At 40.4% G+C, this 20,173-nt stretch overlaps 2 protein-coding genes across 3 annotated transcripts; both read right to left on the bottom strand.

Annotated features, from left to right (window-relative positions):
* Positions 1-1,660: 1,660 nt before the first annotated feature.
* On the bottom strand, positions 1,661-20,097 carry kiaa1328 (KIAA1328 ortholog). Of its 2 annotated transcripts, XM_085273450.1 has the most exons (12): positions 19,990-20,097; positions 19,577-19,612; positions 19,265-19,506; positions 14,250-14,350; positions 13,997-14,112; positions 9,437-9,561; positions 8,016-8,398; positions 7,698-7,916; positions 7,457-7,552; positions 7,277-7,368; positions 7,002-7,110; positions 1,661-1,914 (listed from the first exon to the last, which is right to left on the bottom strand). In XM_085273450.1, the coding sequence occupies exons 1-12, from the start codon at positions 20,042-20,044 to the stop codon at positions 1,686-1,688; spliced, it is 1,803 nt and encodes a 600-aa protein (XP_085129576.1). In that variant the 5' UTR covers positions 20,045-20,097; the 3' UTR covers positions 1,661-1,685. The 2 variants fall into 2 exon arrangements, with proteins under 2 accessions (XP_085129576.1, XP_085129577.1); XM_085273451.1 differs by lacking the exon at positions 19,577-19,612 and having other exon boundaries at positions 19,990-20,081.
* Positions 15,250-18,247, bottom strand: LOC146573955 (zinc finger MYM-type protein 1-like). Its single transcript, XM_085273449.1, has one exon. The coding sequence runs from the start codon at positions 17,401-17,403 to the stop codon at positions 15,556-15,558; it is 1,848 nt and encodes a 615-aa protein (XP_085129575.1). The 5' UTR covers positions 17,404-18,247; the 3' UTR covers positions 15,250-15,555.
* Positions 20,098-20,173: the final 76 nt, after the last annotated feature.

Below are 20,173 nucleotides of genomic sequence, written 5' to 3'. Positions count from 1 at the left end.
GTTAGAGCTTAGACACACATTGACCTATTTTATAAAAAATAAAACAAAAAAGAAATACTTTAATGGGTTCTATTCATTTATCTGTTTGTTTAGATATTTATTTATAAGTCATGTCTGAAATGATAAGCATGCTTTCATGGCATTATTTTTTTATGAGTTGGTACGTGACCAAATAGTTTTTATATGACATGCATGGGCCACTGTTGTGGTCCACAGATGATCATTGTTCCTGTCTGCAGGACCATGCCTTCAGAACTTCTTTGATGACGGAGAAAAACGCTCCTTTTGACCAAGTGATGTCAAAGACAGATTTGAATTATTTATTTCATTGTCTGTTTATTTATTTGTTTATTTATTTGTGCTGTTTGAGCCAAGATCTGAGCTCTCATTACTGACACTGATCTGTTTTCTTGCAAGCGTTAACCTTGAATCGCGACACATCTTACCGCTCAAGTATTGGAAGTTTAACCACTACTAAGACTGCTTCTACATTTTTCCTGTGGCTTGCAAACTACTCACAACAATGCAGTACAACACTAAAGCCTTATGTATATTTGTAATTATAAATGCATACTGTTCTGTTCATTTAAAAAAAAAAAAAAAAGGAAAAGCTTTGTTAAAAGATCGTTTCAAAATAAAATGCCACCGTTAAGCAAAGTGGGGGAAATAGTAATCCCTAGTTAAACACATCTTAAATCAACTGTTCAATCAGAAGAGACGCCTTGAGGTCAGTATAAGTTGCTGCTAATATTTAATGAACTAATGTCTGGTTTATTGTAAACAACTTTTGAAAACTGTATTCCCTTCCCTTCCTATTCTCCCCATTGTGCTTCATTTTGTTCAACAGAGCTCTGATCTTGTTCAACTCACGTGTTCTACCGAGAACTAAATTCAATGAAAACTGCACTATTTCATCCAAAAGAAATTTGAGTTCCTATCATTTTTTTTTCGGTGCTGTTATCAGTGATTTTTATTTCTAAAGCTCAGTAGTGTTGCTAGAATCACATTTTACTTCATGTGGTTTTCAAAGTGTTCTGGAAATCTATTTCCCAATTTCAGCACATATGGAGGGGGGTGATGAATGTTGCATATTAAGCTTTGCCAGGTTCCTGATGAGCCAAGCTTCTGATGGGCAGCACGCTTTAGGCTCCCGCCCCCGTCTCTCCAGACTGCACCATTCTCTGGTCCCCTGGACTCTTCTTTTGTAATTCTAAATGAATGATGCGTCTCAGCTTAGCCCAATAATAAAGCACAGTCTAGAATAAAATACTCTGTGTTGTGTCATAATTACTGCTGATTGGTAACTTCTTGATATAAGATTCCCCTGGTTACTTTGGGGTTTACACAATGGCAACAGCTGTCTGCTACAGGATAGTTGTCACATGTGTATGGAACCGACTATGTATAATATTTCCAGTAAATCAGAGATTTATAAAATTTGCATCCTTTAGCCAGATGCACAGTGGAAAATTATGTCATATTGGCAATTTTTTACAAACGAGGCTTGAAAAATAAACATTTATTAGTATTTAAAAAAAATTCTACCAATATCACAATCTATGCAAACCGTGTGACATTGATTCTGATTTTAGAAAACCAATAAAAAGTTAAATGAAAAACATTAAAAAAAAAAAAAAAAATGGACACAGCTGACTGAATCTTTTTCATGCTCCTCATTTTTTTCGTCAGCAAATGAAGAAAATATCTTCTAGTATTTTGCTTTCTTCCAGGTCTTGCTGAGTGCTCTGAGGACGAGGTCCACCAGGGGTAAGCATGGTTCGGCTCACTGATTTGGGGGCAGTATGAGCCGGTCTGTGTTGCAATGCTCTGGCTCTTTGAGTGGTTGTCTTGCATTGCTCAGGTGCAGAAACAGGACTAAAGATATCCAATAACTCAACCAGAGAAAAGTCCAACCTGAAAAAAAAGAAAAACTTTAGGTTAGGTTTCTAGCCCCCGCCCCCCCATTTTGCTTTTTTAGCCTCCACAGCTTGTTTCAAAGGTTGAATTGACACAGGCTACATTTATGAGCCCTGTACAGAGGAAACACTTTAAATGAGCTTTCTCACTGTGGTTTCATTGTAGCAGAGGAATGCACACAGAAAGCCTGCCAGTTACATTCTGCTTAACTATGAGGGCACATAAACAGAGCAAGCTGAGAGACTGACATCACAAATGTACAAAGCAACAGCCAGTTAGAGCTAAAAACAAAGCAAAAAAAAAACAAAACACTTGGGTGAGAGTTTTGCTTTCTTGTGGTCTGTGTTAACAACTGAAAGGTGAACAAAAAATATTTTCATACAAGTGTTAACAAATCTTTCTTGGTGAAGTGCCTACTGAACCCTAACAAGCAGCGTTAACAAGTCCAAACCACTGGGGCGTCCCAGCAGAAAAACACAGTTTCTTGCAGGTGTGAGAGAACAAGGGGGAGAGAACCCAGTGCCTTCTCCCCTGGAATAGAAATGAGGGGAATGTGCGGTGAAATAAATAAACCAAAACAGGGGAGATTAAGCTAATAGAGATTCAATCCCTCAGTCTGGCTGGTTTGATAAATTATTCAGTGTATACACAGTCGAACGACGGCCATTCCAGATACAAAACATGAATTCTTTAAAGCACGCTCGACTGATGTTGCTAACATAATTCTCTGCTCGTTTAAAGCCGCATCGATTTGCATTGCGCGGCTCTGCACACAGCTCTCCCAGGTAAGGCCGATCCTTGGGATGTACTTGTTGATATGCATGCGGGTGGTCAGCACACAGACGCAGTGGTGAAACTTCCAATCAGGGTGCATTTATGTTCCTCAACACGTAACTATGGACCTTGATATGTCATGTTTTCAAACTAACTTCAGGCTTCACATATCAATAGCCGATAAGGCTTTTAAAGGGCTATATTTTGCTTTAGCAACATGAATTCATGTATGTACATGTTTGAGCAAAGGGATTTGATTGGGGGAAGAAAGAAAAAAAAACAAGAAAAGAAGCTCAACTAAGTAAATCTGTCTTCCTCATTTGGTCTCCTGCCTGTCAACAGCAAAGGAGAAAAGAGGAGAAAGTCTGAGAGCATGAGTGAGAAGGAGTGTGTATGTGCCCGCTTGTAAGAGAGAGTCTGGAAATGACTGCTGCTTTGTGGATAGAGATGGAGGCAGAGAGGGAATGTGGGGGAGGGACTTTGGCTGGGTTGCTTCGCTCGAAATGTGAGAATTTGCATTTTTATTTGTTGATTTATTTAACGGACAGGGCTCTCAAACAGCCATCCATCAACAAACGACATGTTGGTAATGAATAATGCATCACTTACCGGCGGTCACAATCTATAACAAGGGTAGTGCGGGGGGTAGGGGGTATAGTTTGGGCAGCAGTATTGGGGGGTGGCAATGGGTAGGGCGAGGGAGGGCTGCTGGCACAGAGATTGCATGAAGGCCAAAGAGAAGAATGCCAATAGATTTTCAGAGGGGGTATACGGTGCGACAAAGAACTTCATTTCTTGGCTCCAGTTTGCATGAAGTAAAGTTGTGAATTGATGATGGATATTTATATCTCCCAAGGGAGTCCTGGCAGAATCATTTTTACTGTGTGCTTACAGATAAAATACATGGACAGCAGTAGCAGCAACACACGTTTCTGTCACTGTTTTTTTTTTTTAAAAAGAGAAAAATAAGGTCTTGGACCTGGAATGTCGGGTCATTTTGAGAGCATCTGAAGACATCACGTTGTCAACATAAAGCATTTAGTACTTTTATCCTTAGGACAGGAAATGTAACAGAAAGGAGACTCGGACAAAGTTTAATCTTGATTTTGAAATTTAAAAACGTGTTATAATGACTACTGTGAAACAGTAGATGTGCGCTGCTCTGCTTTCAAATACTTTTTAAATGCTTCAAACTCGTACACCAAGAAGTCTTCAGAGTACAATAAAAAAATAAAAATAAAAAACACAACTACTGGACTTTATTTTCCCCAATTTATCAGTTACAGAGCTTCTGTTTCTCTTTTCTAGCTCCATGAGGCCAGATAAAAATTTTCAGAAAACTTCTTCAGCATATGCTACTCACCACCTCCTTCCCACTCATAACTTTCACTGCTTGTTTGGCTTTTCTCTTTCATTAAAGATAGCCGTCTCGCCCCGGCGCCTCTTTTCATTTGCAGTCCAAACAGTAAGATAAAAAACCTATAATGGCCACTGTGTATATCCCGCATGTCAATTTCCCAGCCAATCAATAGCAGGCGGGCAATGGCAGGAAGGATCAAGATGAGATGGGCGGCGTGCGCTGGAACTGTCTCATTACTAACTAGCACAGGATTCATGAAAGGATTAAAAAGGTCACTTAATGTTAACCTCAGTTTGGTTGTGTGATTTGCACATCAACATCGAATTGGTTAAGATTAGATGGTTACAAGAGCTATTTTGTTGCCAAGTGAAGGAGAACGCTTCAGGTAACATGGGGAATTTTTCAGTAAGATTTTTTTGTTTGGTTTTGTTTTGTTTGTTTGTTTTATCTTTAAAGATATTTAAATAAAACAAGTTTAATAGTGATAATAAAGCCATTCTTTCTTTAAACAACCTCAAATATCAAAACTTGATGTGGTTGTTCCCATGATTCACTAACCAAAGCTATAAAAGATTTCCCCCCCCACACACACACACACACACACAGATGAAAATAAGTATTTTTGAAAACTAGCACCAAACCACACATTACTGATCTGCTAAAGTCAGGCCGCTCTGACAGGTTTCTGATGAGCTCAGAGCAACAACATATTGCCTTCACTTCATTCACTGAATTATTTTACAACTATTTTTATTCTCGGTATTTTGAACACCAGCTAAGGTAGACATATGTCTAATACGATTCAGTGGATTACCAAAGGATTATAAATATCTGAAAAGATGCACATGAAAAAAACATGTTGCAAGAAAACCACAAAAGGCATCTGAGACACAGACTTCCTCATTACTGGCACAAAAAAAAAAAAAGAAAGAAGACATTGTGTATCTAAGAGTAGAACAATTTTAATAGGCTTTGGAGGTGAAAATGAATGGTAATAAGATCTGATACTCCAGATCCCCTGCTGGAATTAATGGGCATCTGCTAGAGCTCACAGTTCAACTTGGACCAGGCGCTGCTTTATTTAAGAGTTAATCGTCAGAAGTTGGAAACTTCAAGGTGTTTTGAAGAACTATCCTTCAAAACAAGGAGGGGGAGGCTGTCTCACAGCTAGTGTATCTGCTATCTACCACTGCATTTACAACAAGGTAGAGGAAATCTGACATTACAGAAAAGAATTGCTCCAGTGTGGAAATAATAATGGCTTTAAAGGAAAGCTGTGCAGAATCACAAATTATTTTTTAGCATCTGATATTTTTTTTGCATTTAATTCCACTGCGGCCTTGGAGTCCAACTGAACATGCACATTGCACACGCATTAAGACAACACACAGTCAGGTTAATTACTATTCCATGTACAGAGTCCTTTGCATTTTTAGGAAATGCTTGCACTCAGTGATTCATCCCTATCTTCAAATCCCCTCTCCCCCCTTCTTACATCTTTCTCACTGTTTCCACTACTATCCATCTGAACCTGCTCTACCTTTCCTCGCTTCCCATTTTTTCACTTTATCCAATGCTCTCACCCTCAAACACACTTTTAACATCTCTCCCTCACTTCTGCTTTCTTCGTCTCATTTCTGTGGCTGAGCGGACGGGGGGGGGGGGTAATCCAGAAGTCTGTTCAATTACACCTGCTGCAGGATCCCTGCTAGGACGACTAATGGAACGCAGCATGTCTCCTGACAGGCTGGCCGCAGCACTAGCTAGCCCAGTAAAAAGCTTCAATTAGCTTCTCGCAGCTCGAAAAGTTAGCTAGACTAAGAAAAGTCATCATTTAACCACAAACACTGCAGCAACAGCAAGCCCAGGAAAAAAACATTAAATACTTATATTCTAAATCTGCTGTAATCTTTTTGTTGGAAACAGGAGGAAAAGACACTCGCTGCCACAGACCACTAATAAAACACTCCAATTTATCACCTAGTTTCTAAGCTGCTACCTTTATTTCACCCATAAATCCTTGTGGAAAACATTCCTTAACCCGAGGACCCTCAGTTCAGAATTTTAGATAAACACAGATTCATGACTTCTTACATCCTTCAGATGTTTGAACTGTGTTGATTTTTCATATATGTTTTTAAATCACAAATCTGCTGGCACAAGATTCACCATAACTGGTGGCCTGATGGCGACGGGTCAGTTAATAAATAAATACATAATAATAATAATAATAATAATAATAATAATAATAATAAAGTATGTTGGGGACCCTGACTGGCTAACTGCTGGCCTGTTGGGGTCAGTGAAGGCTTTTTCAGTGATCATATACTCTCACATATGAGAAGTGTTTTTTCTTACAGTTAGTATACCAATAAGTCCTACAACACACCAAATGTTCAGTTAGATTAAATGTGAAGAAAAGCTACTTTTCAGCTGCTCCAACCCACCACTGGTGCATTTTACACAACAGCAGCACAAACAAACTAAGAAATTGTTCAAATGAAAGCTGTCAAGATATGCAAATGAACTGCTTGTTTAGTTTGCCACAATCTTTAAATTTGGCTGACTTTTTGTAATGATTGCTGGAGCAGACAGCAGCTACCCCAGCCCAGCGATACACAAATCATGGGCGAGTCTAAAAAGGGGTATAGCATTTACTCCACTACATTTACTTTAAACCTTTAGTTACTTAATATTTGATCGATTTACCTTTATGACATAAAATTTTGTATTTCTTGTGTAGTATAGGGGAGAAATATTATGCTGGACACTGTAACACTTTAACACATTAACATAAATATTTCAACCACACAGACTGTTCTTCTGAGAACTACATTATCCAATATAATTGCTAAAAATGGACCACTCTTATAAACATTGTACAGCACTTTAATGAACTTACAAACTATTACAATAAATGTTTATTAAATTGTTTATTGATGTTTGTTACCTGGTGTCTGGAGTCTTTTGGATTGCAGATACTGATGTGTGCTTCCTCAGGCTTGCAGGTGATTCAGCAGGAGATGTGGCCATGTCCTTTGTGGGCTGTTTTAAATATTCTGAGGTCAAGAAAAGGATATATTTGCGTTTTTATTATTAAAAATTTAACAAGGTATTTTAGTGATACATGAGAGTGCTAAAATATGTATTTCAAGCTAAACTGTTCCCCTGTCTCAAGCTAAACTGTGCAAACACTTTATTGATTAATTGATAATACAAGCTTACCACTGCCATTGTTCAGAGGATTAGGTACAGTTTCTGGATGCTTTTCATGCAAGCTCTGTCCTCCAGGATGTACTCCTGCATCATCACACACACTGTAGACAACATACAAAATGCATTAATGTTCCTTTCACATGTGTCTGGTTGGTGTGCAATATCTGTATATGCCAAAATTTGCTTTACCTGGAGGGTATATCTTGGTGCGAAGGATTCTGCACTTCTGTAACATCACTCCTAGTATTAGAGGAGCTGACCTCAGCTTGAGTAGCTGGTTGAAATCTAACACAGATATAGCAAGTTAAAATAGTCTGCAATGGTATAAACTGAAGTACAGAGGATGACACAAAATATGAAAAGACCAAGGATTGCAGACACGTAATGGATGTACCAAAGTAACTACCGTCAACAGCAAATACCGTTCTACCTTTTGTAATCAAGATGTGACTGCTGTAGTTGCTGATTCTGTCTCTGGAGCCTTTCCTCCTGCTCTGCCAGGCGTGCATGCAGCCTCTCTCTCTCCATCTCTAACTGCATCTTCTGCAGCAGCAGCTGGTGCCTCTTCTCCTCCCAGTCCTCCTGACCCAGCAGAGGCCTGGTCAGAGCTTCCTTGGCCCCAGAGTCCATGATATTCCCACTATGGAGCCTATGTGCAAATGCATGTTACATGCCATCTCCTTTGTGCCTTGCTAAAATTTTCAACATGAAAAAAGGAAAGTAATGCTGGTATGGCTGAATACTGTACCTTTTACACTCATCTTGGTTAAAGGTATCATGGTGGCTCAGACGAGAGGAACTGTGAATTCTTTGCTGCTGTGTTCCACAGACAGTGCCTTGATCCCTGCATTCACAACACTCACATCTGTGGGATGAGTGTGGGCCCCTGCACTCTATTTTTTGACAATTATGCTGTATTACTGGCCCATGAGTTGGACTTAACGGTCCATCACAAGAAAGACAAGCAGTGCTCCTAAATGTCCGTACTGCTCCTCTTCTTCCATAACCATTCCTGTATGCTCGAGCTTGTGGTCCTCCAGTAGCAGCGTGACTGAGGTATGAGCCATCAAAGAGTGAGCTATTAGCTCTGCTTGTAGATGTCCTATTGGGGAGTTCCTCACTACTGTGCACCTGGACAGAGAACAAAGAGGACAATTAATGTATTTTGGCCCATTAAGGAAGCCTCTGAAAAACTGATGGGAGTTTTTCAGCCAAAACATTCGACTGCTCCATAAAACTTTAATTTAGAGCTGGCTGCAAAGCTGAAATTTACCAATACGGAATTAGGCCTCGCTTAGCAACCTAATTTGCTCGCGTTACTATGTGCCGTAAAAGCTCCCCATTTGCTTGCAAGAGCAATTTCACAAGAACTCACATTTCACTTGCACTCTATGTGAGCTGCTGCGACCCAAGGCATCTTTTTTGGTCTACTTCCTTGCATTTGTGCACATAATTACTGTGGCTGTGTACTGAGTTAAGAGATACCAAAGAACAGTTCATATAAAAGGTAGTAGGTGAGCACATGCTCTGTAGACACTGGTAATGAAAATGATATGATGATGACACTGATGATCCTCTTGTGCTAAAGTGGTGATTTCACCATGGACCTTGTATAGCTATAATATAAAAGGGATAAACCTGTGTTTTTCAACTAAACACAAGTGACAGGTGAGCAAAGATCATGAACATTATGAGATAAACATAAGGAGAAAAGCCCATTTTATAGTAGACTGAGAAAGAGACTGACTAATTTGCTGAGGGTCAGAGAGCAGGCAAACACACATTATTCAGAGCCACTGCGGACAATGAGGTTGGCCAAGTCATCCATTCATACAGAGGCTGCAGCCAGAGAGGCATCTTCGCCTTTAAAGTGTCACCTTGAGAGAGTTTTTACTAGGTTGTAGTCATATTGAGGTAGTGACTGTGGACTGTAGTGATTTGTTATAAATTATTATGGCACTTGGCCATGGAACAATGCCTCTTGCATGTGTTTCCACTGGATTTTTTTGTATGTGACTGATGGCAAACAGGGCTATTGCCTGAATGTGGCTCCCATAGGAGAATGGCTGTCATTTTATTGTGCATTTTCCATTGCAATAGAAACATAAAAGGAAATGTGTGTACATATAACCTATAACACACACACAACCATGTTATCCCATATCTTACCTTACTGTGACTTGATGGCTGGCTAAGCTGGGCAATGGACTGATTGAGCTTTGCCTGTTGCTGAGAAATGTATTGTTGGTAGAGCCCAAGCAGCTCCTGGCACTCTTTGTACTGCTGCTGCAGACCTGGAGGACCAAGGGTTAAGTAACTAACAAAGTAGAACAACAGCTAAACTGAAACAAAAGAAACCCTTAGAGTAAAACATAACCACCACCCCAGATTTGGCTGAGAAATCATGCAGTGAGTTCCATCAAATTGTGTGACTGAAAGAAATTCTGGCTTCACTATTTGATTCAAATAGGAAGGAGTTTTCATTTTCATTCAAAATAAATAAATAAATCTTACAAATCCCTAACGTGTAGCTCTTTGATGAGTTCAATTTTTGCTGAGAAGTAGTTTTAGTAAAAGAAAAGTTTCTCCTGTGCTACTTTGAAGATGCTGGATTTAGATCGACAATCTGAATTAAAACCTTGTTTCCGTAATCAATTACACATTGGACCAGAAAAGTAGAGAAAAGGCAAAGCTGAAAACAGAGACAGGGAAGAGTCCAGCAAAATCAAAGTTGTTGTTGTGGCACAGAGCTTTCACCATCTGGGCAGGGCCAAGCTGTTTTGAGCTGAGCTGGGCAATGCCACGCCAGGCTATCTGCCAGACAGAGAGCTGGCAGACACAAGAAAACTAATCTGGAGCGGGACTACTGCTGCGCCTCAGGAGCCCCACTAATGACAGTGGCAGCACCACACCACACCCGCACATACAAAGATAATGAGCATGAGAATGGAGAGACTGCACACAGACATACTCGCACACATTCAATAATCATTGTCAATCTGACTCTCTAGTACAAACATAAAAACAGCAAGACACGAGAGCACAAATTCCCCACCTGCACTGTAAACAGCCCGCACACAAACACTACAATAAAGCAAGTAGTACACACACTCCCACCCAAGCTGACCATAAAGTGTGTTCCTCTAGGCCATATCTTTTTATGATGGTGCCCCTGCTCCCCCAGCTGATGAGTTTCTCAGCATCCATTTGGAAAAGAAACCCTCATTTTAAAGAGAAAATCAAAGTTCAAAGAAGAGTCTTATTGAAGGAATAGTTGGCAGAACACTCCATAAGAAAACACTTTGGTTGTTAGAAGACTTCAATCAGGCTGTGGAAATGAGACACAGGGAAAGAGAAGAGAGCGGTGACGACTTTGAATTGAGGACCAGACACCAGACAAAAGCAATGCAACAGCTTCCATAAACACTAGAAAAATGCGAGGAAATGTTTTGATTGAACCCTCCGTCTAACTAGGGCTCCTCTACCGCCTCACTGATCTCCATGGAAGCAGTTCCATACACAGAACTTAAGGACATCACAAGGACATCACATCATGTAAACCTGTGTTGGGAGGTCTATTTATGCAGCATGAATAAAAGTCCTAAAGGGGAGATAGTGAACATGCTTATACAACTAAACCTCACTGAAATCCAAGGTAATGTGTGGTGTGTTCAGGGTTTGTTTTTCTTTTAAATGCATATTTTACCACAATATAAGGCAATTCCCACTTTATGTCGGCATACAAAGCAGAGACCACACGCAATCTAAAACACACAAGCAAAGTCCATCTGTGCTGAACACCCAAGCAGGCTGCAGCATCATATCATCCCAGTGCATAGATGAACATAACATGTGTTAATGTGTTGACAGGGTAATGCAGTCCCTGGATAGCAAGTGCTAGGTAATCTGAACCGAGTGGCGCAACACTGATAAGATTCCACTTCTCAGCCAGTCGCTACACTAAACATGCTTCCTCTACAGCCTTGGACATCAGCCAATGGGGGCCAAGCTCTCAGCAAGCCCCTAGTTTACATCAGAGCTGCAACGTGCCAACAATGACTTACTCCTCCCCCCTGCTCCAAAAATACTCCGAATCAAGGGCTTGGGTTGAAGAGGCTTCAGACGGGGTCTGTCAAAATGATTCACTTCCCTGTCAGGCCGAGGCTCAAATGAAATAATGAAATCCACTTCAAGGTGGAACAAATTTGCACAGGAGGGGGGAATATTTTAAAACCTGCTTTAGCACAGTGTGCCAAACAGATTGAGCCTGAGCTGGAATGTGAGAGGTATGGGGGCGGAGACGGATGTGTGAATATGTGTGAGAGTATGAATGTGTGTAAGGAAGAAATGGCGGGGAATTAATAGAAGGAGACGGTTTACATTACTGCTTCAATCCTGCTGAATCTGAAAAAGAGACATGAATGCCAAATCTCACAATAAACCAATACACAACTCCACACATCATCTTACAGTTATTTTAGAAAATGTCTGGAAATTTCCAAGAGTGAAGATGAAGGAAACCATTCTCAGGCATCTTCGAGACTCATTGATCAGAACTCTAAAGCAATAGCAGTTCTGAGGCACAGATGCACGACCTGGCATCAGTACAAACTGGCTGGTGGCTATGGAATATGTCAAATGGCACACCTACCAAAGCTTAAAACACACAAGGTCCATAAAAAAAATATTACATTTATTAAGCATTATTTATTTTACATTAGGCTCACAACTGGTTCCATTCACTTTTATTATACTCCTGCAGAAAGAATGGCTATATATTCAAATATAAAGCTGTCGTATTTACCCACTGGTAGGTAGTAATTTATTGTAAAGGACTACTGCACTACTTCCAAGAATAAAAGGTGAGTTACACAACAACAAGACCAAAAATCATCATAACCCCTAAAACATAACAAATTTGAATTTATCCAAAAGCAAGCATTTGATGTATGCTTATCACAAAAAGCACACTTGATAAAATTAGATTTCCGCATTGTAAATGTCACACATCAAAACCTTTAAGGCCAGAAATGGATTTAGCACTCCTGTGATAGAGGAATGCCAATGCCAATGCATTCCTCTATCAAATGCCATTTTAGTAACACGCAGCAGAACTGTTGTGTCCCTCTCTCCATGGCCTCAGGATTCCCTCCAATTGTTTCAGCTCAATAAGTGGCATTACATGTAGCACCTGCTGTGCCTTGTTCTGGATACAGAAAGTAAAACAGTATACCATGTTACTAACGCCACCTTGACTTGTGCTCGTGCCAACATGCCCTGAAGTAAAAAAGCATCCTTTCTATCTGAAACACAAATTCAGCCCTGTGTGCCAGTCAGCTCCAAATGTCAGCTGAACATCCCAAATATCAAGGGTACTTTTCCTTCTCATCCTAGTTGGCTTGGGGCTAAGGTATAGTCCTACATTCTTTATACCCCTGACATCCCTGAATCTTGGTGAGATAAGATAAGCTAAGGCGTAATGGAATTAGACTTGACAAGACTCTCATTCAGTGTGTTTGCCTTTGGTGTCTCCTTAACCTTTCGGAGAAGTGCCGAAACCTTCTGCCTGAGAAGAGCCTTCGTGACTCTTGCACACACTTTAAAAGACTACGTTCTCCCCCCCGGAGGTGCTTGGATCCGAACACTTTTTCCTCTCAAATACCTTTTTAATGGAGTTTAGAAGTTTGGTGTAAATGCCAAGTCTCCAAGCCAAAGTGCCTTTAATTGAGTTGTGCTTTCCTAATTTTCCCTGCCGCCGTTGCCAATCGTGCAATTTACCAGCCGGGTCAATTACTCTTCATATTTCGCAGTGTTTTTAACCTAAATTGACTGCTGGCCATACTCTAGTTTGACCTGAGCAGAATTGTTATGAAGACAGCAGATTGGGGTGTAGCATTACAACTCTAGCACCGTTAGACATGTTAGACCAACAAGAATCAGCTGTTGACCTGTCTGATCTCATTTTCTACAGGAGAAACTGAGAGATATTCTCTAACACTGAATAGTATGGGAGGGTGACAAAAAAACACGGTAAAAAGCAAATACTGTGGTCTTCTCTGTGAATATGAAAATTCATCTTTGGATGATAAGATGATTTAGATGGTTTAGGGCACGGCTCCAACCATGAAATTGATTCTGTACACAACAGCGGATAAGCTACAAGCACTCGCAAAAGACAACTGCAGCAGACATCAAGTAATATAAATTCATCTGCTCTACTTCTCTGCCTTTTGTATCAGATTGAAGGTTCTTGTCCAAAGACTGTAAATAGCCTTGCCTGAGACAACACTGCCCCCTGCAGACTTTCTTTTTGAACAGCACACACAATACAATCATATACAGTAAATACCATAATGAGCCACAAGGTGTTGGCTTTATGAAATGTCTTTTCTTAAATACATTTTACTTTTGGGGTTTTTTAAACATCAGCTTTAGCACAATAACTCCTTTTTGGTGTCTTTGCAGCAGCCTTATCACGTGAAGATGCATGTTCCAAAATAGTTTAAACAAACATCATTAAAGAAGGTCAAGTTGTCTGACAAACATTCAAACAGAACAAGATGAGCAGATCTGCTTTCACTGATTATAAACATAACCCAATGCAGCTCTCAAAAGAGCATCCACAGCCTTATCATTTCACTTAAAAAAAAAAAAATTTCACTTCATATGGTTCATTAGGAAAAGCAGGGCATTATACATTGCAGCTGTCTGCTTGCTTTGAAAGGATACTTTCCCTTTCCTGTGCTATGATTTGGTTCTGTTGCTCTAGCTGCTGAATCTTGCATTCAAAATTTCCCTGTTCATCTTTCAGACGCCGCACCGACTCTTCTTTCTCCTCGCTCACTCTAGAGAACAGGGAAACAAAAGACAATTTAAAAATAAAATAAAAAAAGAAGGAAAACATATGAGGAGTTAATAAAATACATTTTAATTTCCATCACTATAAATTGTTAAATTCATAAAAGATAATAACGTTGGATACCTAGCCAGTTCTTCAATGAGATTTGCAATTCGTCGCTTATCTTCAGGACAAAGGTCTTTCAGACAGACCTCACTCTTTGCTTTGCTGACTTCAGAAATTACCTTTAAGAATATGAGAGTAAGAGTTAAACATACAGATTTAATAATAAAGAGTAGCAGTACTGTTTCTATATACACTCACTGGCCACTATATTTAACAAATTCATCTGTTTGTTAGGTTCAGCCAATCATATGACAGCAATTCATGTAGTCTAGTTCAGCGGTCCCCAATCCCCGGGCCTCGGACCGGTCCGTGAGTCGTTTGGTACCGGGCCGCGAGAGTTGAGGCTCAGGTGTGAAAAGTATGGTTTTCAGGGTTTTTATCAGTTTTCAGCGTTATTTTGTTATCGTTTTTATTGTTAACTTGGTTTTCCTGGGTCTTTTCACATGTGTTATGAATAAATCTTCTTTTTTCGGTACCAGTACTAGTTATATTTTGTTGTATTTATCCGCGACACCTTAAAGGCCAGTCCGTGAAAATATTGTTGGGCGTAAACCGGTCCGTGGCACAAAAAAGGTTGGGGACCGCTGGTCTAGTTGACCTGCTTCATTTCAAACCATCAGATTGGACAATAGAAGATTTAAAAACATTGCTTGGTCTAATGAGTATTGATTTCTTCTGTGGTATCCAGATGGTAGTCTGAGAATTTGGAGTAAATAACATTAAAGAATGAATCCATCCTGCATTGTATTAGCATGATGGCTTTGGTGTAACACTAAAGTCTACCTGAGTATTAACCATGTCCATCTTTTTATGACCAGTGTACTATCTTCTGTCACATGACATGTCACAAAGCTCAAATAATCTCAAACTGATTTCATGAACATGATGAGGAGTTCACTACTCAAATAGCCCCAAAAGTCACCAGCTCACAATGCAAAAGAGCACCTTTGGGTTTTGGCGAACCTGGAGATTGACAATATTGATGTGCAAGTGGCAAATTTGAAGCAACTGTGTGATGCTAATACCAGGGGTGTCACTAGGTTTTAAGGACAGGGGGGGGCTTAGCCCCCAAGAGATGCACACGACATGAACGAACGTAGTGAATGAGCACAAAATTTCACAAACAGAAAACAAAGACTGAGAAATTGTTTTCCTACTTTTTTGGACAGATTAAACATCCTAGGCCACCAATAGATCTATTGTTTTATTTCAGTCTGCTTTATAATACAGTACAACAAAAAAACAGAGGAAATGTGTTTGCTGCATCAATAACAAGAAAAAAACTGAAAATAAAAAAGTACATTTTTCTGGCTGCAATCACCAGTTACTTGGTGGGTGGAAGCATCAAAGAATGACGTCTGTTTTTAAGAGTGGCAAATCGGTCAATCACTCTGTTGTGACTCAGATGCTGAAGCGTGTCTTTTTCAATAGACATGACTGCAAGACTGTGAAGTCTTTTCTGACCCATTGTTTGACGCAGCCAGGAGTGCAGCCGACGCAGTGCACTAAAGGACCGTTCGCACGAGCAGCTGCTGACAGGCACTGTTAGGGCAACTTGGATGGTTGCCTTCAGAGAGGGAAACATGTCTGAATCAAGGAGGTTGTACACAGACAACATATTTTTGGGTGGACATCCAGCCTCTGTTTTCCGGGTAAGAAAGTTTCTGGCCACCAGAACCTCCTCTTTTTTCAGGTCAAGTCTGTAGTGCTTTGCAAGTTCATTCAACTGTGGTTCACTCAAGAAGTTCTCAGATTTAGGACTGCATGCCTGGACGCCTTTTAGCAGCCCTGCATCTACACTGCAAAATCTTTGATCAAGCTCGCCAACCATCCGATCCACACAAGGGAAAAGTAACTCTCTTTTCAATGTGTCTGAGTTGTTCAATTCAGTGCGTGAACCCACAGTTGCCTCCAGGACAAAATCCTCCATTTTCCTCTGTTTGTGCCTTGTCTTGGCACCTGGTTCAGGGATACTGTGGGTGTTACACAGGGCCTTGGTTTTCTCATACAGCTCTGTAGCAAATGCATCTGAGTGTTTGCCCTTAAGTGTGTCACACACAGCTTGTTTGCAGATAAAAGCTTCTGCCAGGTCTAAAGTCTCTTTCTGCAGGAATTTGTGGAGTCCTTCGGTTACAGACAGAATCAACTGAAACATCAGTAGTGCATAGACTGCTGAGAACTTGTAGAGCTTTGCTCTGAGACCAACAGCTATGGGGGATCCAATTGCAGATAGGCACTCCAAAATGGCAGGCAATGTCTCAAGAACTGCACTGATTGATCGCAACTGACATGCCCAGCGAGTGTTTGAAAGTTGCACAAGCTCAGTTTTTGTCAATCCAAGCTTTGCCTGAGTCTCCATGAACTTATGATGATTGACTAGGGAGGTGCTGAAGAAAGAATACACACACTCCAACAAGCTGAAAAGCTCCACAGCCTCTGGGACAGCCTTGCAAGTATTGCACAAAACCAGGTTGAGTTGATGAGCATAACAATGCACATAGATAGCCTCAGGATGGAGCCTTCTAAAATGTGCTTGTACACCTCCAGTGGAGCCACTAATAACGGCTGCACCATCATATGTTTGTGCTACACACTTAAGCTCTGCAAGACCATAGTTTTGGATCTGCTGCTGAATCTCATTTGCAATGGACTGGGCATCAAATGATTTTATCTCTGCAAGTGCAAGGAAACGCTCCTTCACTGCCCCCTCTGACACGTACCTGACACAAACAGCTAACTGCTCTGCCTTTTTATCCCTTGCCTCATCCACCATGATGGAATAGACTTTAGACTTTGTCATTTCAGATACAATGACACTAGTAACTTCCTGGGCACAACAGTCAATCATGTCATTCTGGGATGTTGGTGAGATATACTGTGCATTTGATGGGGGATTATGTTTTTGAAGAAAAGGATCAAACTCCTTCAAAAGCTCCATGCACGCAAGAAAATTCCCTCTGTTTGGGCTGTCTTCACCTTCATCATGACCACGAAAAGGGAGTCCCTGTCTCCCTAACATAGAGGTGACTGCAACAATTCGTCTGAGATACTCTCTTCTTTCGACTATCTCACTCACATTTGCAGTTGCTATCATCTGTGCAACGTTTCCCTGTTTGCTAGTTCCCTGGTAGCTTTTCCATGTAACAACACTGTCCTTATGTGTTTGTGCCATCTCATGCTTGCCAAAGATGACTAAAGCTTTCTTCCAGTTCTTGCAACCGTTACTGACCAAACTATCATGTTTGATGTTTTTGCCAAACACTCTACATGGGAAGCAGAAAGCTGCATTCTGGTTGACTGAATATTCTAACCAGTTGTGCTTTTCAAACCAGCTGTGGTTAAATGCTCGCTTCTGTGTACCAAAAGTATCATGTGGATAGCTCTTCAGCTTCACCTGTCTGGGCCCTGTGTCTTTGTCACCTAAATCAAACCCTGTAGTAGAATGAGTTGCTGCAGCTGCTTCATCATTTTCCCTCTCTTGGCCTGTTTGCTCTCCTCTCTCTGTAATAACTTGATCTTCCTCTGCCTCTCGATCTATTTGCTGCAGCTCCTCTGTCTCTCCTTGCTCTCTCTGACTTGAACTTGCCTGTTGACCTTTTTCTCCCTCAGCCACTCCTTCTGCCTCACCCTTCAAGATACATTAAAACATACTGAATTGTAATGTAAATTGCTAATATCATGACTTCTGCTCCCGCTCCACAGTAATTTGTTGCTCCCAAATATTTTGAAGTTACAAACATTATATTTTGAGCACGCATGTGACTAAAATGGTTGCAATTTAAAGCCCTGAAAAATATTACTAAATTACTTGAATTGAAGTAATATTAAAATAGAACCCTCAAAAATATGTGAGTCAGGCTAATTTGACTTATATACATATCTCTCTCTTTGCTCTCTCCACTTTCTAACCTTGACTCTCCTAAATAAAAGCTCAAGTTAAACAGGTCTTATATGTTGTACCGTGACTGAAATGTTTCATATTTCATATCCATATTGAGTCCCATAAAATTCTAATCAGACTGTCTCCATCACAAATGACTCCATCCTTTGACTCACCTCTCTGCCCTGACTCCTACAGGTTAATGGGGATGGAGTGATTATTATTATTTCCACTGATGATAACCATACCTGAATGAGCTCAGCTGGATTTTTCAGAGCTAAAACGAGTGACAGAAATTAACATTATGCTAACAATTTAACTTAGTGCGCTAGCCAGGTTTTTATTTACAAAATGGGGAGCACCTGGTTCATTATTTACATGGGACTCTCTGCTGTTAGCTGGAGCTAACTAATTGTTACTACCAGCCAGTGATGAAGACTTACTTTCTTGAAAAACTTGCGTATATCCATGATTTCTTGCCGTTTGCCACATGCACGCTAGTGTTTCTGCAGGTGTATACGAGCGGAGTGTAAAGTAGCAGTGAAAACGAGGACTGGATTTTCAGTCATGTGGATGTCCCCTGTGAACAACTGGAAGGGATTGGATAACGAAGCACTGACGCTACCTTAACAATGTAAAGCGAAAGGGACCAACCGAGTTATGATCATATTTGTGTGAATAGCGACAGGTTTATATTATTATTTCTTTAAACTCATATTCCTGCATCTTTATATTGAATTTGTCTGCAAGTTCTGTAAAAAAAAAAATCGAATAAGTTAAAAAAAAAAAAAAAAAAAAAAAAAAAAAAAAAAAAAAACCCACCAAATTATTTAGGGGGGCTTAAGAATATTTTAGGGAGGCTTCAGCACCCCTAAAATAGGCCTAACGACGCCACTGGCTAATACATCAATATGGACAAAAATCTTTAAGGAATCTTTCTAGCCCCTTGTTGAATTTATGCCACAAAGAATTAAGGCAGTTCAGAAGTCAAAAGGGTGTTCAACCTGATACTAGCAAAGCGTCACTAATGAAGTGGCCAGTGGGTTTATTTGAGACAAAAAAAAAGCACTATACGAATTTAAATTCAGTGCATTACATATTGCCATTTAATCAAAAAAGTTCAGCCGCATGGGGGGAAAAAATCCTACGATACCTGTGAAACCGGAAGAAAAGTCTGAGGTGTCATCACAGCAGCATTGTGGTGAACAGACACGTCCTCCTTAGTATAAACCCCTGAGTGATCACTTTGGTTTTTGACTTCTCTCCTTTGCTTGGCCTGTTTTTTGCAGTCAGAAGTGCTCTTCACTCCCATCTTGTGGCCTCTTTTCTTGGATGTACTGGTACTGAGTGGTTTCAGGTTAAAAGGGGCCTGAGACGTCACTTCTCCGTCCACCCCTGAGGATGTTAAGAAGACAACAATAAGAGCCACTCTATATAAAGTTTTACTGTTTATCACTGGACTCACCAGGAATAAACACCAAAGGCCGTTCATCATCTGACACTGTGTGGGCATAACAAAAAGAGGATGGAGACACTCAAATTAAACAGCTGCAGATGGCTTTTACAGTGTTATTTTTGCTCTGTTCTGTATTGGGAGACCTAGCAGGACTAACTCAGTGTAAGAGGTAGCATGAATACCGTTATCATCAATAACAAACTATCCAAAATCAACTTGAAATAAGTGGTTAGGTGAGCAGTCTTTATCTTAACTATAATTAGCTACAAGCTCTCTCACTTCCTCAGAGAAAACAACTTTCTAGTACGGACGTAAAAGTAACACTATAACTCTACTTCGAAAAGCTTTATGTCTTCCTGTAAGATATATACAACTGTGAAGTGTTGGATAAGGCTAATGTAGCTCGATAAAAGTCAGCGTACCGCCATTCATCCAAAATATCCCCGAATTTTCACTTCTTTTCGCTGCTGCCGCCATGTTGAATCAACCGCCACCACTCCCAGGGAGCCAAGCGTTGCTAAGGAATAGATGTCCCGCCTTTCTCTTACAAGCAAAAATCTCATTGGTTGCGTTGTAGAAGGGTGGCTTTCTATTGGTGCAAATTCA

The sequence above is a fragment of the Mchenga conophoros genome, linkage group LG5 (genome assembly GCF_057382185.1).
Source record: "Mchenga conophoros isolate Kocher_MC1m ecotype Shallow Benthic linkage group LG5, M_conophoros_male_GT1.1, whole genome shotgun sequence".
Classification (NCBI taxonomy): domain Eukaryota; kingdom Metazoa; phylum Chordata; class Actinopteri; order Cichliformes; family Cichlidae; genus Mchenga; species Mchenga conophoros.
This window is presented reverse-complemented; position numbering and strand designations above follow the sequence as displayed.

Coding starts and splice junctions, on each gene's coding strand:
- LOC146573955 (XM_085273449.1), bottom strand. CDS start 17,403: ATGGCACAAACACATAAGGACAGTGTTGTTACATGGAAAAGCTACCAG.
- kiaa1328 (XM_085273450.1), bottom strand. CDS start 20,044: ATGGCGGCAGCAGCGAAAAGAAGTGAAAATTCGGGGATATTTTGGATG. Junction 8,399..9,436: donor AGCCATCAAGTCACAGTAAG/GTAAGATATGGG, acceptor TTCTCTGTCCAG/GTGCACAGTAGTGAGGAACT. Junction 7,917..8,015: donor AACCAAGATGAGTGTAAAAG/GTACAGTATTCA, acceptor ATTTGCACATAG/GCTCCATAGTGGGAATATCA.